Raw genomic sequence first — 16,872 nt, 5'->3', positions numbered from 1 at the left:
TTATTATCATGTGCATAGTACATAAGGAACTAACCTTAAATAAATTGGAGCACTTACATAAATCAACCATCGACTCAATATTACCAACCTTCCATGAGATATTTGGTCTTGTGAATGTGAGTTATTGTAATTTACTTGCTAATTTCTGATAAGGTGTAGGATCATGTATGGAGATCCTAAGGAGTTACTTAGTTTGGGTTTCATATCCACTGGCGTTGTTGATGGTTTGTATGAGATCATGCCTGCTCGTTCAATTATCTCTGCACATATTCCCTCCTGCATAACATGGGTAATGTGTATGGGGACCCTAGATGATCTAGTATGACTGTGAAGTGTGTGACCACGCAGAAATAAGTTAACATGAGATATTGAACTTTGATTAATTATACTAGGGGTCATCAAAGAATATGATATTGAAACTATATTAGGGTGACACATTATGCCTTGAGTTTTTAGAATGATTCATGTACTCACATCAAATCCTTTTAGAAAATAAGGTACTACTATTACATGCTTTCGAATTACATAAATTAGGCACTGGAAAATGGAAAGAAATCCCCTTGAAAACCAACAGATTCACTCATAACCAATAATCCATAACACAAAAATCTAACAGCAAAATATGATTACCAAATAACTCTAAATTATTCCACTTCAACAAACAATCTAGAAAAGAAAATATAGAATGAAACACAACAGAATTTTATTCCTGCTAAGCAACTGAATGTACAATACACATCAAATTTATTAAGTCCTAACACTGACGCGTCCACCGGACATGATATTAACATATGGACACCAGTAATAATTGAGAAAATAGAATAATCGACAACAAACATGCATTTAATCTGAAGTGACGACGCTATATAAAAGACTCAATATGCAATGCCTTTGAAAAAAATAGCAGCAAATGCCTCAATTGCTTTTCTCTTAGACACAAAACCTATCTCAACACCATCACCATTTCTAGTATCAGAAATACAAAAAGCTCCAGTTCTATCTATAGAAGCCATTTCAACTTTCTTTGGTTTTCCAAAACCAAAATCAGTACTATAAACCTCAAATTTAGGTGAACCAGCAGCACCAATTGTTTTGACATCAGAAATGGCAACACCTTCAAGTAACCATGAAGACCAATTTTCAGCTCCATTCAAAACTCCATCTTTGAGAGTTTCCAAAGCTTCACTAATCACTTCAATAGCCACAATTAGTCCATCTTCTCCCAATAACCTACTTGTTTCAACAGTTGCCATTCTTGCTCCAATACAATTTCCAAAATATGTTGCAGGAATTGGTTGATCCAACCGATTCCTGCAATCAATATTCACAGCCAGCATAACATTTTTGTTCTCAATTTCCCCTGCTTTCAGACTGCATACCCATGCATATGCAATAGATACCACAAAAGTTGACAAATGAAGTTTCTTATTTTCATTCCTATCCTTTTGTTTAGACACTACAAATTCCTTAAGCTTTTCAATATCCAACCGAGTTAACCGAAACAATCCTCTAGTTGACCCTTCAGGAACTTCAAGGTCCCAAACCATTAAGCTTCTATTGTTTGTTCCACCTTGATTTAACCAATCACCCACATATTTTGCCTCTAATCCATTTGGATCATTGATTACTTTTCTATCAAAGAAAGGAACAAATTCATCCGGCAAAAGGGGTGATTCAGATTCTCCAATTTCAAGCTTATTACATAAATAAGCCCAAGATTTGATAAAAGAAGTTGAAGTTTTACCATCTAAAACAGCATGATGTGAAGTAATACCAATAGAAATACCATAGTTTGGAAAAAGGGTAACTTGAAGAGCCAAAACAGAAGCTTGATCATGAGAAATATTCAAGCTAGGTAAGAGATCATGAATTTGTGAAGCTTCATTAAGATTATTACCAGATAAATGATTGAAATCAGCATCAGATTCAGCTACTGTAAGCAAAAGTGTGTTGCCTATAACATGTTTGATAATAGGTTTGTGAGAATCACGAGGCCAAATGAGATGACCCAAAAGAGGATAAAAGTGATAAAGAGTAACAGAAAGTGATTTTTTGAGTTTTGGAAGAAGGGTATTGAAGAAAAGTGAGGGTTGGTTTGGAAATTCATAGAAGAAAATTCTTTGAACAGGTGGTAATCTTAACCATAGTATGTCAAAAAAGGTGAGAGGAAGTGATGTTTGTGATGGTAATTGTTCTTGTGAAGATGGTGATACATTGAAAATTTCTATGATTTTGGTCATTTTGATGGAAATTGGTTGAAGAAAGATTGAAGATGGTGTTTTTGTTTCTTTGTTTTTCTGAGGTTGACAAAGTGTTCTTATGAGCGAACAATCCGGGGGCCAAATATTTTCAATTACTTATAAGTTACTCCTTCCCTCCGTTCCTTTTTAAATCTCTTTTTTATGACCCACACATTTCGATATATATAACTTTGATAATTAATACTTTTAATTATTTATTATAAATAATTATGAAATTTTATATTTAAAAAATATTTGTCGAAATAAATTGAACAATATCTTATTTAAAAAATTTATATTTAAAAAATATTCGTCAAAACAAATGTTTCAAAGATCTATGAATTGTTTGCTCCAAAAAAAAAAAGTTTAGGAGATGTTCCCTTCGATATTCCCTTATAATAATGTTGTGACCCGTAGCACATATAGTGTCTCTAGGGCACTCTTGAAAACCTTGTAATAAGTTTTTTTTTTATAAAATTTTTATGTGAATGCGTAAAATTAACGCATTAAAAATTATAGTGTTTAATTTTTTGAATAAAAAATTTATTTCAATAGAATGCTTAAAAAATCTCTAGAGGGCACTCGCTACGTTAGCAAGACCAATATATATAAAATAACAACATAAAACAAGAGTTGTTAAAGGCAATTAATAATATATAAAAAAAAGGGCTTATAAAAATGGTGGATTCTAGGGTGAGGGCTCTATCAAGTCCTTCACCGGTGTACCATTTAATTTCACCGTTAGATCAAATGAATCTACTTGATCTAATATTTCATCACCACACTAGATCCAATTTCTTTCTCTCTATCACTTGAACTTTTTTTTTCAGTTTCTATGTTTCTCTATCTCCATTGCATACACGGTACTCTTAATGATCTTTTTGGCCATGCGAAGTTGGAATTTAGTTTTTGTGACCAACTTGCTACATATATAAAAAAACACTACAATCGTTTGATTGAATTGGTAGTTTATAAATATTGCTTCCCAACTTATTACAATTGCTTTAATTAAGTTCGAAGGATAATAAATGCTAACATGTTTCTCTTTTGGTGTCAATGTTTGGGGAAAATGAGTTCCCACTCACTGATTATAAGATGCCAGTGAGAGAGTTTGGGAAAATATGGTTTTTATTATAGAGAAAAATTTGGTGGAGTTTGTGAAATTTCACCATTGAAGTATCATGGGAGAGAAGACAGTTACAAAATTAGAGAGAGGAATACACATGATTGTGTGTGGGAATATGCAGATGTTCTAATGTTAATTTTTAATGAATCTCGACCATTAAACAAATCTGATGGTGTATTTTATCTGCCTCACCGGTGAGGGACTTAATTGAGCCCTCACCCTAGAATCCACCTATAAAAATAATTCCTCATAAAAATCCAAATTTCAACATGGAATGAAGGAAGCATTTAAAAGGTTATTATATATGCCAAACACTTACGGTCAAAAAAAAATGCCAAACATTTAATATATAATCAACAACATCAGTAGTAATACTCAAACAAATAAAAATAATAAACATGTGGCGGGGATAGCTCAGTTGGGAGAGCGTCAGACTGAAGATCTGAAGGTCGCGTGTTCGATCCACGCTCACCGCATTTTATTCGTTTTTTTTTTTTCTGTTTTACAACCATCATAAATATTTATGTCTTCTATGGATCGGATGTGAGCTTCTCGCCTATTGATCTACTGAAAAAGAGTCGAAACTAATCACTAGAGTCAAATACTTTTGTTACATATCGATTTAAATAAACAAATAATATAACAAGAGAATACTACGTGTATGAGAGTGGATTCTCTCCATTGGAATTTTTCTCAATTGTTACATATCTACCATCAAATATGAGAGAGAAAAAGATAAATACAATTATAAAATTACAGGAGATTGAATTGAATGATGAATGTGTAACAATTCAAAATGATTGAAGAAAGTCTAACTTAAAGAATTTACTTTCCTACATGTACCATTTCCACCGATTAAAATCCCAATAGAAAAGCAATATATATAATTTGACGATCGGATCTTCTATAGGCTTTGAATATGAGTTTAGATCTTCTCATGTTATTTCTCTCATGCTTTCATTCAGCACCAATCTCAACCATTCATTTATTTTTTTTCTCTCCCTCTCTTGGGCCTAACTCATCCTTACAAAATCCGCTTGTAAGGTGAGAATTGCCTCTAATTTATAAACACTTATTCAGGCATTCTCGCAAGCGATGTGAGACTTCTTTAACACACCCCCTCGCCTTCAGCACTGTGGGCTTGTTGCGCGGATATAAATGGTGGAGGGCCCGATCAGAAACCTGATTGCAGGCATCCCGACGAAGTGGTCAAGCGAATCATTGATAGGCTCTGATACCATCTTAGAATTGAGTATTTGGCTTAACTCAACCCTACAAAATCGGATTGTAAGGTGATGATTGCCTTTAGTTTATAAACACTTATCCATGCCTTCTCGCAAGCGATGTGGAACTTCTTTAACAAAATCATCACCCTTAGATAAGGAAAAGAAGAAAGGACAGCACCCAAAAAGCATGAGAGGATCCAAATCCTTTGAATATAAAAGGTTGATAATTATTTTCTACTATAATATAATATTGAGGGGGAGTTTGGACCTCAGTTCAGGGGGTTCCAGAGGGTGTTCGGGAGGTGCGGTCGGACAGGGCACCAAGCTTTTAGGGGCACTTAGTAATATAAATATTTTATAGAATAAGCATAAACTCTAAAAAGAAAAGGCATACACTAACATACAATACAAAGGAGGATATATTGCCACCTATGTAGCATGGGTACTCCTAAAATGGTGAAGTACTCGTACCGGGTACGTACCAGTACCGGATACTCTATTGTACTCGTATGATACGCACCGATTTCGTACCCATTTTTATTTTGTTGATTTATGATGATGAATACGGAAAAAACATATTGGCTGTTGAAAAATCTCTTAAAATATTATATTTTTTATTATATTTCAATTATCTCTAATTTTTTATGAAAATAGTTGAGACGGTGGAGCAAAAAAATTAAATCTTCAAAGCATGATGATAATAATTCACTTAAAAATAATTTTTTCTAATTTTTATATTAACGTACTCGTACCTTAAATTTTCTAAAAATATCGTACCGCGTACCAATACTCGTACCGGATACCGGTACCGTACCTAGGCAATATAGTTGCCCACATATGACAAGCGTAATTAATTTTTTTTTTGAACAAGACAAGCGTATTTAATTAAAAAAATATGTAATTAACATATTATAATTAATAAAACGGGACATCAAGTTCATAGTTAGAGCGAGGCATCCAAAATCTCAGTTGTTGTTAGTGTTGGGGTATATATCTCTTGTACTTAGCCAGGCCAATTGAAAAATAACATTTATTGCTCAAGAAATACTCCCTTGATTTTAAATTATAACTTAAAATTATTTGTTCTAAATTTTGAACTAAATACACGAATTTCTTAAGAGTGATATGATGACTAAATTGATTTTGTACGGTATAACTTAATTAATAAAAATATTATATTATACTATGTACCAACAAAAATTATATTAATTATATATGCAGAAATTGAGATTTAACCCAAAATTTTATATTCAATATACACACGATTTCATACTTAAGTATCATAGGACGGTTTCAAATAATTGAAGGTCCACCCTGTTCTAATGTTAAAGTTGGGCCCCATACAAAAAAGAGTCGTTTTTTATTTAAACAGTAAATAACAAAAAAAAATTGTAATAAACACCAATAACATGAAAAATAGTCATTGATGTAAATACAATGTAAATACAACTTTAAACTAATATTATTATCAATCTTCTAGCTGCATAAAGAGTCATAATTCTAACACATTTTTAAGCAAATTCACCATAATCTTCATTTGCTAATTGACTTGTACCAATCACTCTTTCAAAAACTTTACAACAAAAACAAAATACTTCTATAAAATAAACAAGTCAATTTCTATTGCACTTCTCTCCATTTGATAAAATTCTAATATACAAATTAACCAAAAAATGTCTAAATTGTAATAATTAATGATTTAGAGATCGATATATTATATGAAATTAGAACACACTTACTTGAATCGACAATCATGTTTACCGGAATAGCCGATATCGGAATCACCGATATAGTTGACAAGGTCTTCCTTTGCCTATCACTTACTCCGGTCTTTGAGGTCTTTGATGGGTAAAACCACAAATGAGCTTACTGTGTTTGTCCGTGACGGCAAAGGGGACCTAGCCAATCTTATATAAGATCACAACCCTAGTACCACCCATCATGGACTCTAGAGTTGGGCCTACACTTTGTTTCTACACAAATCAGAATTAGTGTTCAAGCCCATTATTATTGATCACAATTATCGGGCTTAAGCATCATCAAATGGATCACAATAACATCAACCCGTTTTTATTAAAACCAAAACCCACAATTGATTGCAGCCCACATAATATTAGAAAATATTCTAACATTCTCCCACTTGGGCAAAATCAATTGTGTATATTTAATTTGAATAAAACATTTTGAAAAACGACTCTCGGGTTGATAACATATTTTAACGTGGCCACAATGATCCCAAGATGCAACATCTAATTAAGACTCCGTCCAACAAAAGTTAAATGATATCGAATCATAGCGGTAATTATATCATTATCGATACAACACCTTCCATGGTTACAAATACCACCAAACTTCGTCGACTAGTCATCTGTGTAGAGTGTAGCGAGAAAATGATATGTCTGTGATCTCAACCATACTATCATTTTCTTCGTCAGTCCTCAATTTCTCTCAAATGCATTAAAGCCAGAGAAATTCAATGGTCCATAAGATACCACAAGTCCAAGCTCCCAAATGATGTTGACTACTGCAGTATAATGATCTAATCAACATCGAGCTCCAGTATTTTAGACATAATTTCTCTCAAATGCCTCAAAGCCAGAGAAATTACATGGTTCTTAAGATACCATAATGCCTCAGCTCCAAAATAGTGTTGATCACCGGCTAAGTGATCCCGACAACACTGAGCTTATTTATTTATGTTTTCACATAATGCCTCAGCTCCAAAATAGTGTTGATCACCGGCATAGTGATCCTAACAACACTGAGCTATAATATTTGTTTATATAATGCCTCAGCTCCAAAATAGTGTTGATCACCGGCATAGTGATCCCAACAACACTGAGCTCAAATATTTTTATATTTCAAATTTCAAATAATTTCAAATTTTTAAAAGGAGTTAATATAAAATTCAAACTCCCACTAATCAAGCATATCAAGAGAATATAAGTTATCTCCCACTAATCAAGTGATCTATGATGTTCAACATTTCAATGGAAACATAACTGGAAAAATTCATTTGAATCAAAACCAAATTGGATTAGTATTATCATAAGAGGCCAATATAATAGTACAATCACCTTTGGGCAGAATGCACTCACTAGGGATAAAAAACCCTAGTCAAAACCTCATATGAGTTAATCAATGAGTATACATTGAACTTTGAAATTTGTCACCTTTAGGCAGGCAAATTCCTCCGATCAATACATCCTCCAATAACTTCATCTAAAATTAATTTTTAATCGTAACATATAATAATCACCTTTGGGCAGAAAAACTACATGTTACAATTAAAAACATTCCTCAAACTACAAAGAAAATCTCATCAAACGATATAAGCGGTCCCACTTTGGTGGTAACAGTTTATACCAACGCACAAAATTCTCTTGCATAGGAATCAATAATTAAAAAACACATTCCTCAAACTACAAAGAAAAGTTTCATCAAATCAATAATATAAGCGGTTCCACTTTGGTGGTAACGGCCTATATTAATGCATGAAATCTCTTGCATAGGAATCATTATCTTTTGTCTCTGGTCAAAATACAACTCAGTAAAAATATGCATCATTTAAATGCATCTAAACTGATCACTCATTATATTTTAATTTGCATTCTCAACATGTCTTGAATTATTCAATGCGGAAAAATAGTATTTGAGGGGAGAGATCATTACTATGAAACAGTCAACTCATAAGAGATCATTACTGTGAAACAGTCAACTCAATATAATAAATAAATAATTTATGCAACGGAATAATATGAGACTTTATTTGAATATTATTGAGGATATAAAGCAAATAGTCCCGAACTTTTATAAATAACATAGGACTCCTCAATATAAGTCTCTATAAACATTTATAAATAGTTGACATGTAGAACTCTCCCACTTGATAGAGAATTATAGTTGAATTTACCAATCCAAAAGTGTTAAAATATTTAAACAAATATTCAACTATTTTCTCTATCACATAATGAACATGTCAAACAATGTCACACTAAATTTATATTTTTCCAGAATAAAACTCTCGAAATATTAAACTTGAAATACTCCCACTCAATAGAGTAAAATTTAAAAATTGGAGTATATAACATGAAATCAATTAATCATTATAGAGAGAGTTTCTAATTTAGAATATTCTGAAAAAACAATAAAACTTTCATATATAATTGCATATTTATTATTTCAAAAGGAGTCGATAATATCCTTAAAAGAATTTATCCTTATGTGCAATTATATAATAAGTCACAAGAGAATAAATAATTGCACCACTCACCTCTAAGAGTGTGACATTCATCCTTGCAAATAGAGTCTATAAGCATCAATGACTTTTCCATAAAATCTTTGACGGTGTCATCTCAAACAGCCACAAATCAAAGACAAACCGTTATATCATAATAAAATGACTTCAATAATAACCGACTCAAATAAAAGGTATAAATTATGAAACTGTGAAACTCATTCACACATTTTGTCTTATATGATGGCAATTGAACAAAATAAAGTCATTTGAATGACATAGGTTCAAAGTTGCTGAATTATCTCAGTAAAACTTATAATCTGATTAAAACAAAACCCGAGAGTAAATGGAAGCATCACAATTGCCAAAATATAAAGCAGAATAAATTTTTTGAATCATAGACAGGAGAACAGCAATGGTACGCAGCAAATTTACATATACCATTCGAAAAAGTTTTGTTCTAGCGCCAACAAATTATATTGTGCACTGTGATCCCAACAAATAGTATGCGAGTAATTTTACTTTAAGTCTACAGCATGTGGTCTACTGAAAATCACACGGTGCAAACTCAGGTTGCAAAACGGGTCGTTCAACCTGACTTAATATCCAGAATAGAACAACACAAATTTCCTAAGATTGGTCGATTTAACTATACTGCCTCAAAGTCAAATCATCATCAGAGGATATAAAGTGTTCATATGAATGAGAAATTAATTTAAAGGATCAAAGTTCATCGGAAGCCATGGCAGTCACACAAAACAAAATTGATTATGTTTAGGTTAGAGTAATGACTGCATAAACCGATATATTTCAATATATTCAGTACAATAGCAATGAAGATAACCCCTCGAGACAGAAAAAAAATTCAAGATGATAGTCTTGAATCATGAATTTCAATTCAAATTTATATGTATGATATAAAAAGTTCGAAAGAGAATGGTTTCAGAAAACGACTTTGATCTCTCAAAACACAGACAATTTATTTTAACAAATATTTATAACCCCTGATTTGAGATATTGTGCATAAAAATTTAGCACAGCATAAGAATAATGATATGGCCAAAACACAAATAAATATCATAACATGGTATGGCCAAAAAAACGATTCTTCATTCTCGCATAAATGCCAAACTCAACATTAAAGCATGAAAAACTAAACATGCTAAATACAGTTTAAAATATATTATAGCCGACTGTATTCACATATATCGTTAAACCTTGGGAAAACAAATATGATCGACTTTCACAAATAAAATTAAGATTAGGCTTGATAATTCAATCACATGTACAATTCCTTTTAATTTTGTTTGCGAAGCAGCGCATAACTTGATTTTCAATAAGGTGCACAAAAATATAGCACCGCAACAAAAGATACGGAATTAAAAGAATTGATAAATCAAACCTTATTACAGAATAAAAAACTACTACTACCTCAATTGCAAACAAGACACGGAATTTGCAAAGTATCTAAATTAACAAGAATATCCTCAAATTTATTTGACGAAAACAATATTGTAGCAATAGCCGAAACAATTGCAAGGTTATAAAAATTTGAGAGATTGAAATCACATAAAACCCCATAATAATCGCTGGAAAATTGTTATAAACCCAGATCATCAATCGCATAAAAGACACCATAGCTGAATAATAGTTTCTCAATGATAAAAAACGGTTATGATTCACGATAAAAGATTAGGGTTCTAAATCATATAATAACAAGCTCTGATACCACATGTAATAATTAATGATTTAGAGATCGATATATTATATGAAATTAGAACACTACAACATTTATTGTCTCTGGCAACACTTTTTTACGCAACACGTTAAAATTGTTGCCTAAAAGTGGTTTCTGGCAACGCTTTATACTTGTTGTCAATTACGTTTTTGCAACTCGTCATAATCGTTCCCTAAAATCTATAGGGACGGTTATAAAGTGTACATATTGTATATTGTTTTGGCGATATTTGTTAAACGTCCCCATAGACACTTTAGGGTACGATTTTGAATTGATGCACTATTTCTGATAAAAGGCTACGCTTGTCATATGTTGTCTAAAACACAGAATTAAAGACACAGCTTGCAAATTACGCAATTATCCTTACATTATTTTGAAAACACGAATTTGCCCTCCTCTAGGTTTCTTTCCTTACACCATCTCCTACATCTTCTCACTCTGATTTCACGAGTCACGACGACGACCCTCATCTTACGCCTTTTCTCTTCAAACAACAGAAAAATCTGAAATCAACAATTTCATCTACTTCGATTGTGACTCACGTTGCTTAGTTTCACTGCTTATATAGTGATTCACGATCCACAATTTCATCTCGCTTCAACTCGTGAGTCAGAGTCACGATCCACAATGTCGTCTTCTTCGTGAGTCACGATTCTCAGTTTCCCCTAAGAACATGTTTCCTCCTCTTTCTGCATGCTTCGAGTCTTTTAATCGTCGAACCCTAATCCCAAATCTCGAATCTGGCATTAAACTTACAATCGAAACAAAACGTGACCTAGATGAACCCTAATTTGGTTTTTCAGCTTCCAATCGAAGGTTCGTGTTCTTCTTTCAACTCCAACTTTCTTATTCAGTTGATTTGTTTCTACCAAATTGATATATTTTACCTTATTAGCTTATTTAGTTGATTTATTTCTTTATTTCCCTTTTCCATCTCTCTCACCTAATGTGATTCAATTTTGTATATAGCTAATAGGATAAAAAAAGTGTTACAAAAAGGATGAAGAATGTTGCAGCAAAAGGAATTGCTTGATTAATGAAGCTGCAGAGATTTATAAATTGAAGTATAAATTTAAGGAGGAGGCAAAGAAGATTGAATATTGAAGCAGCAATGATAACCAAGACAAATGAGGTAACATGCTGATATTGTGGTGATGTTCCTTTATTTTAAGCCTTTTACAACCGTAAATGTAAGTAATGACCAAGCCCCTATTTGTGAAATCACTAGAGTTGAGCTTTTGATTTTGGTGATTGGTCATATATGTTTATTAGGCATGGAATGGTATTGTGGATGTAATTGATGATTGAGTTCATATTTGTAACAGTGTTGGTATTGGTTTGCAGACATATTATAAATTATTTGAATTATGAATGATAAAGAATGCTAATTTGCATGATAATTATGAAGGATTTGACAGTGTTGGTATTATTACCCTTATTGGCAAGACTAGGACAATCTGGTGCTTCAAATAGAATTTCCTAATGACTGTTTTTGGTTATAGTATGATATCATTGAAAAATTAAATTGGGGGTCAAGAAAGTGTAAGGTTGTTCTAAGTGTAATGCAGCCTAATTTGGTGTTATCTTAGGGTAATGTGAAAAGTTTTTATCATGAGCATTTCAGTTAGATTTGTGTGGTGTAGAGAGGTTAAATGCAAATGTCGATATAGACAATTAACCAAAGTTGATTATGCAGGTTCGGCTTATGTGCTGTGTAGAGGCTTATTATATGATGTGAATTATTTTGATTCAAGGAGAATTTACATATGGTGTGTGATGCTGCAAGATGTTTTATGCAGGTTCCAGGGTGAAAATGGTCTTCAGTGGCACAACCTGAATCACCGTTGAGATTGAGAGGTAATCACAGTTAAATAAGTTTATCGTTGTTGGATTGTTTTCTAGATGACTTTGATGTTTTTTACACTTACCATTTTAATATTCAATTACTTTAATATGCTTGACTTGGGTTATCCAAGAGGTACTATTCGTGTCCTGCTCACTGTAAATATGCATGTACAAGAAATTAAGAAATTTGTTTTATCCATGAGGTACTAATTGTATTATGCTCACTATTCGTTCCAATCTCTTTTTACTTCTAAGCATTTTACTTTTTTAATGGGCGAGTCCTCTTTTAGGAATGTTTTTGTTTTGTGTAGGCCATAGCCATTTGATGTCATCATGTTGTAGTTATGACCCTGAGATGCAATGTGGGTAACTTTTAAGTTCATCCTGTAAAGAAAAAGAAGTAAAACATGTATAGTGTTTACTTCAAAAATTATCAATTAGTGTTTTCATAAAATTATTACATGGTTTGTAGATTTTAAATGAAGCTATCATAAATTTGACTACACTATAGTTAATTCATACACATATTATGCTATTTCCTAACATTTGATTTTGAAATTATTTCAGAGAGTTGCATAAACTTTAGTAGAGCCAGAGGAATAGCTAAGAGTTGCTTCACTATATGATGAGGAGAGGGGTCAACATAAACGTTGGTAGAACTGGAAGAATATACAAAAGCTGATACTACTTAATGAAAGAGGGAGGATCAACCCCTTTGCGGCACTTTCATTTTAGAAGAACTGGTAACAATTTTCAGCTGTTGTCAGAGGCAATAAATGTTGTAGTGATAATTGGATGTCTATGACAGTATTCTTGGATGCTCTGCTATTTTGTGTTTGAGTTCAAGTTCCCCTTGGTTTAATTTGGTTTTATGCTATTTTGTATTTTGTGTGGATGCCATTAGCTTCTGTTTCTCTCTGGTGTGCGCCCTTTGTGGCCTTGTGTGGGTGTTGGTAGGTATAATTGGATTGGTTTTAGCGATGTGCTCCCTTCCCCCTTACAATGCTATAAAACCTTGGTTTTAGCGATCAATAAAATTTATAGTTTAAAGAAAAAATGGTAGATTGGCAATTATATTTTAACATATACTAGTTTATTGTTCTTGTGAATATGATCGTTTGTTGTTCTTGTATAGTTAAGAATAAGAGCAAATGCATCAATTATTCGAGAACTCAATTCAATTGGGTTTGAAACGTTCAAAAATAGTTTATAAGTAGGTTTGTGGTAGTATGCTATCTTTGATTGATGTAGTTTTGGGTCCTCATTATGTTTTTGTTCAGCTATTGATTAATTAAGTTGGTGTAGCAGGTTTTGCATTGGAGACATACGATGAAAAGGAATTACGATCAAAGAGAGGTTGGAATTGATAATGATCATTTAAAGAAAGTAACATAAGGCATGTTGTAGGTGATTCTTCATATGATTAAGTAGCCAAGATTGTGGGGGTATTGAAAGGAAATTTACTATTTTACAGTTTGCTCAATTTTAGTTGTATTTATAGTTTTGAGAAAATATTGTTTTAGTTTGTATTAAAAAGTCATGGGAGCATTAACCATGACTTTAGGTGTTTTATAGTTTTTTATTTGAATAAGTCTTCAGGTGTTTTATAGTAGCAGTACATGTTTGCTACTTTTTAGTACTCATACCATAGAGTGGAGGTACTCCTTGCATATGTAATATACTATACAAATATTTGAATAAAGGAGTTCATGTATTTTTGCCTCATTTTTATTTCAAATGTATAATTTGAATATTAAATTTAGTCAAAATATTTTTAAAAGTATTGTCTATATTAATGCATATTTAAAAATATGTTGCCTTTGTACCCAAAAAAAAAAAAAATGTTGCCTATATGTATCAGGAACACTTGAAAATTGTTCCCTTTGCTTAATCTTTTGGTAACAGTTGTGAACTGTAAATAAAATCGGCAACGGGTACAAATTGTTGCCTAAAGTTTGCTGAACAACTGTTCCCTATTTCCGATACCTTTGGCGACGGTTTCTAAAAGTGTGCCCAAAACGCGAAAAAACTGTAACCATAGATAATAGGTAACGCTCGCTTATAAAACGGGTGGAAACTGTTCCCTATACTTTTAGGCAACAATTTTCATGGTTTAGGCTACAATTTTGAACTGTTGTCTAAAAGCGTAAATGTTGTAGTGGAACACACTTACTTGAATCGACAATCATGTTTACCGGAATAGCCGATATCGGAATCACCGATATAGTTGACAAGGTCTTCCTTTGCCTATCACTTACTCCGGTCTTTGAGGTCTTTGATGGGTAAAACCACAAATGAGCTTACTGTGTTTGTCCGTGACGGCAAAGGGGACCTAGCCAATCTTATATAAGATCACAACCCTAGTACCACCCATCATGGACTCTAGAGTTGGGCCTACACTTTGTTTCTACACAAATCAGAATTAGTGTTCAAGCCCATTATTATTGATCACAATTATCGGGCTTAAGCATCATCAAATGGATCACAATAACATCAACCCGTTTTTATTAAAACCAAAACCCACAATTGATTGCAGCCCACATAATATTAGAAAATATTCTAACATAAATTAGAAAGAATCTTTATTGAAGTTGATAGATTGAACCTAATTAGTTAAAATAACAAGATTGTATTTTATAGAAACTACAATGTTAAGAGTCTCTACCTATATTAACCCAAGTTTTGAGATATTTCTGTTAATATCATTTCTATCTTCTTCATTTTCACATAGACTCATATATATAAATTTAATGGTTTTTTGTATTTATTGTATTTTAAATTGATAATATTATCTATAGTATTTGCTTATTGCTTTTCTATACTTTTCTCAACTACTCTTCTCTCATAGACTCATAGATCTATCAAGAATTATAATAAGTACCAACACGCTAAGACAACAAACTAAGGAATTAAGGATGTATGTGGAAGAACAAATAACATAATTGCCACAAAGTGTTTTTTTTCTCTCTGAAATTAAAAGGCCAAATAAAAAGCCACAGTTTTTTTTTTGTGAATGGTATCTGTTGTGAATTCGTCGATAAAAATCACACAAATGAAAACTTCATGTGTGGAGCAATAGAACGACAACCAATAATTAAGCGGAATATAAGCAATAATAATAATAACCGGTAAACAAGATAAATGAGGAGAAAGAACACAATATTTGTTTACCCAGTTCGGTCCAACAATGACCTAGTCTGGGGAGAGAGCAGTCCTTCCGTTCCACTATATCAAAGAGTAACTTTACAAAGAAATTCTCAATTGGGTTACAATAATTAATCCTAATTCTACCCAAAACCCGAATCTCTTCCCGTGGCCAAGAGATTCAATTTGATAAGTGTTTCCCAAGGTGTACCACAAAGATAGTTTGTCCACCCTAGAGTTGTACCAAGAGAAAACTCCTCTTGTTCCTCTCTAAAACCCTAGCCCTTGTGTGGTGGCAAACCATAATCCTTGTCTCTACATCTTTACTCTATAATTTTTCTATGAATAAAACACTCACTATTTATAGAAAAATATATGCCTAAATCCTAGAAACAAATCTGTTTTAAAATAAACCAAATCCAAGTCAGAGTGTCTTCCAAGAAAAGATAATTCACAAAAAATCGGCAAAACTGCATCACGCGTTTGCGCCTCACGCAGCTCTCCCTGCGCCTCGCGCAGGAGGCAGAACCTGACTTCTGAAGACAGAAAACAAGACTGCACCTTGCGCAGCAGACATATTCTACACAAATTTTTCTGACTTCTTGTAACTAAAATTTCAAGACATATTTGAACGGTATCTTTAAGATAAAAATGAGCAATATGTTAATGAACAATCATATGAAACACCTAATAACTGTTACATACATTACCACTTCTGGAATTCAGAATAAATGTTTTTTTTATAGATACTAATATGAGAATAAATGTTTGTTGAACTCTTAAGGTAAAATTTTCTGCAAGCTTTACATGTCTTCACCAATATTTCACCATACATATATTCAAATTAACATAACAAAAGATTCTAGCATTAATAAAATAAATAACAAAACATTCTTGCATTCTGTTTTCTCTTTCAGTTTACTGTTTTATTTCCCATGTAAATTAACAGTTTTCACTAAAGTTCTTACACACATGTACAGCCCTAAACTTTATTCAGAGACAAAGTATACAGAACGTGTATGTACTCTGAATTTTTGTTTTTCTTTGCTCACTTTTCTTTCTTTTCTTTAAAAGTACGTATAGTACTATCCATCCATAATGTGATTAATATGTCAAAGTGTTTCCTAACACTTTTGAATTTCGTTACTTTAGACAGAAATTTTTGTTTAGTTATTTTCATGTGTAAGCTTTTTTCATAAGTCATTGCCAGAAAATACAGTGACATATGTACTGTTTTTAATATGTACTGCCAAACGCGCATGCATGACCATGAGTACGAATCTATCTTCAAAACAAAGATTATTAATGGATGATGC

General features: G+C 32.4%; 1 protein-coding gene, 1 long non-coding RNA gene and 1 other non-coding gene across 4 annotated transcripts; 2 read left to right on the top strand and 1 right to left on the bottom strand.

Annotated features, from left to right (window-relative positions):
* Positions 1-686: 686 nt before the first annotated feature.
* On the bottom strand, positions 687-2,383 carry LOC123892626 (phenolic glucoside malonyltransferase 1-like). Its single transcript, XM_045942473.1, has one exon. The coding sequence runs from the start codon at positions 2,238-2,240 to the stop codon at positions 876-878; it is 1,365 nt and encodes a 454-aa protein (XP_045798429.1). The 5' UTR covers positions 2,241-2,383; the 3' UTR covers positions 687-875.
* A 1,386-nt stretch (positions 2,384-3,769) lies between these two features.
* TRNAF-GAA lies at positions 3,770-3,842 on the top strand. Its single transcript has one exon. It is a non-coding gene; the product is annotated as a tRNA-Phe (tRNA).
* Positions 3,843-10,802: 6,960 nt separating this feature from the next.
* LOC123893227 lies at positions 10,803-14,137 on the top strand. Of its 2 annotated transcripts, none has more exons than XR_006803370.1 (5): positions 10,803-11,383; positions 11,537-11,699; positions 12,367-12,424; positions 12,980-13,155; positions 13,718-14,137. It is a non-coding gene; the product is annotated as an uncharacterized LOC123893227 (long non-coding RNA). The 2 variants fall into 2 exon arrangements; XR_006803369.1 differs by having other exon boundaries at positions 10,922-11,383; positions 13,721-14,137.
* The last annotated feature ends 2,735 nt before the right edge of the window (positions 14,138-16,872 follow it).

Source organism: Trifolium pratense, linkage group LG6, assembly GCF_020283565.1.
Source record: "Trifolium pratense cultivar HEN17-A07 linkage group LG6, ARS_RC_1.1, whole genome shotgun sequence".
NCBI lineage: Eukaryota > Viridiplantae > Streptophyta > Magnoliopsida > Fabales > Fabaceae > Trifolium > Trifolium pratense.
This window is presented reverse-complemented; position numbering and strand designations above follow the sequence as displayed.

What these genes read in the sequence shown, in the direction of transcription:
- LOC123892626 (XM_045942473.1), bottom strand. Translation starts at nt 2,240, where the DNA reads ATGACCAAAATCATAGAAATTTTCAATGTATCACCATCTTCACAAGAA.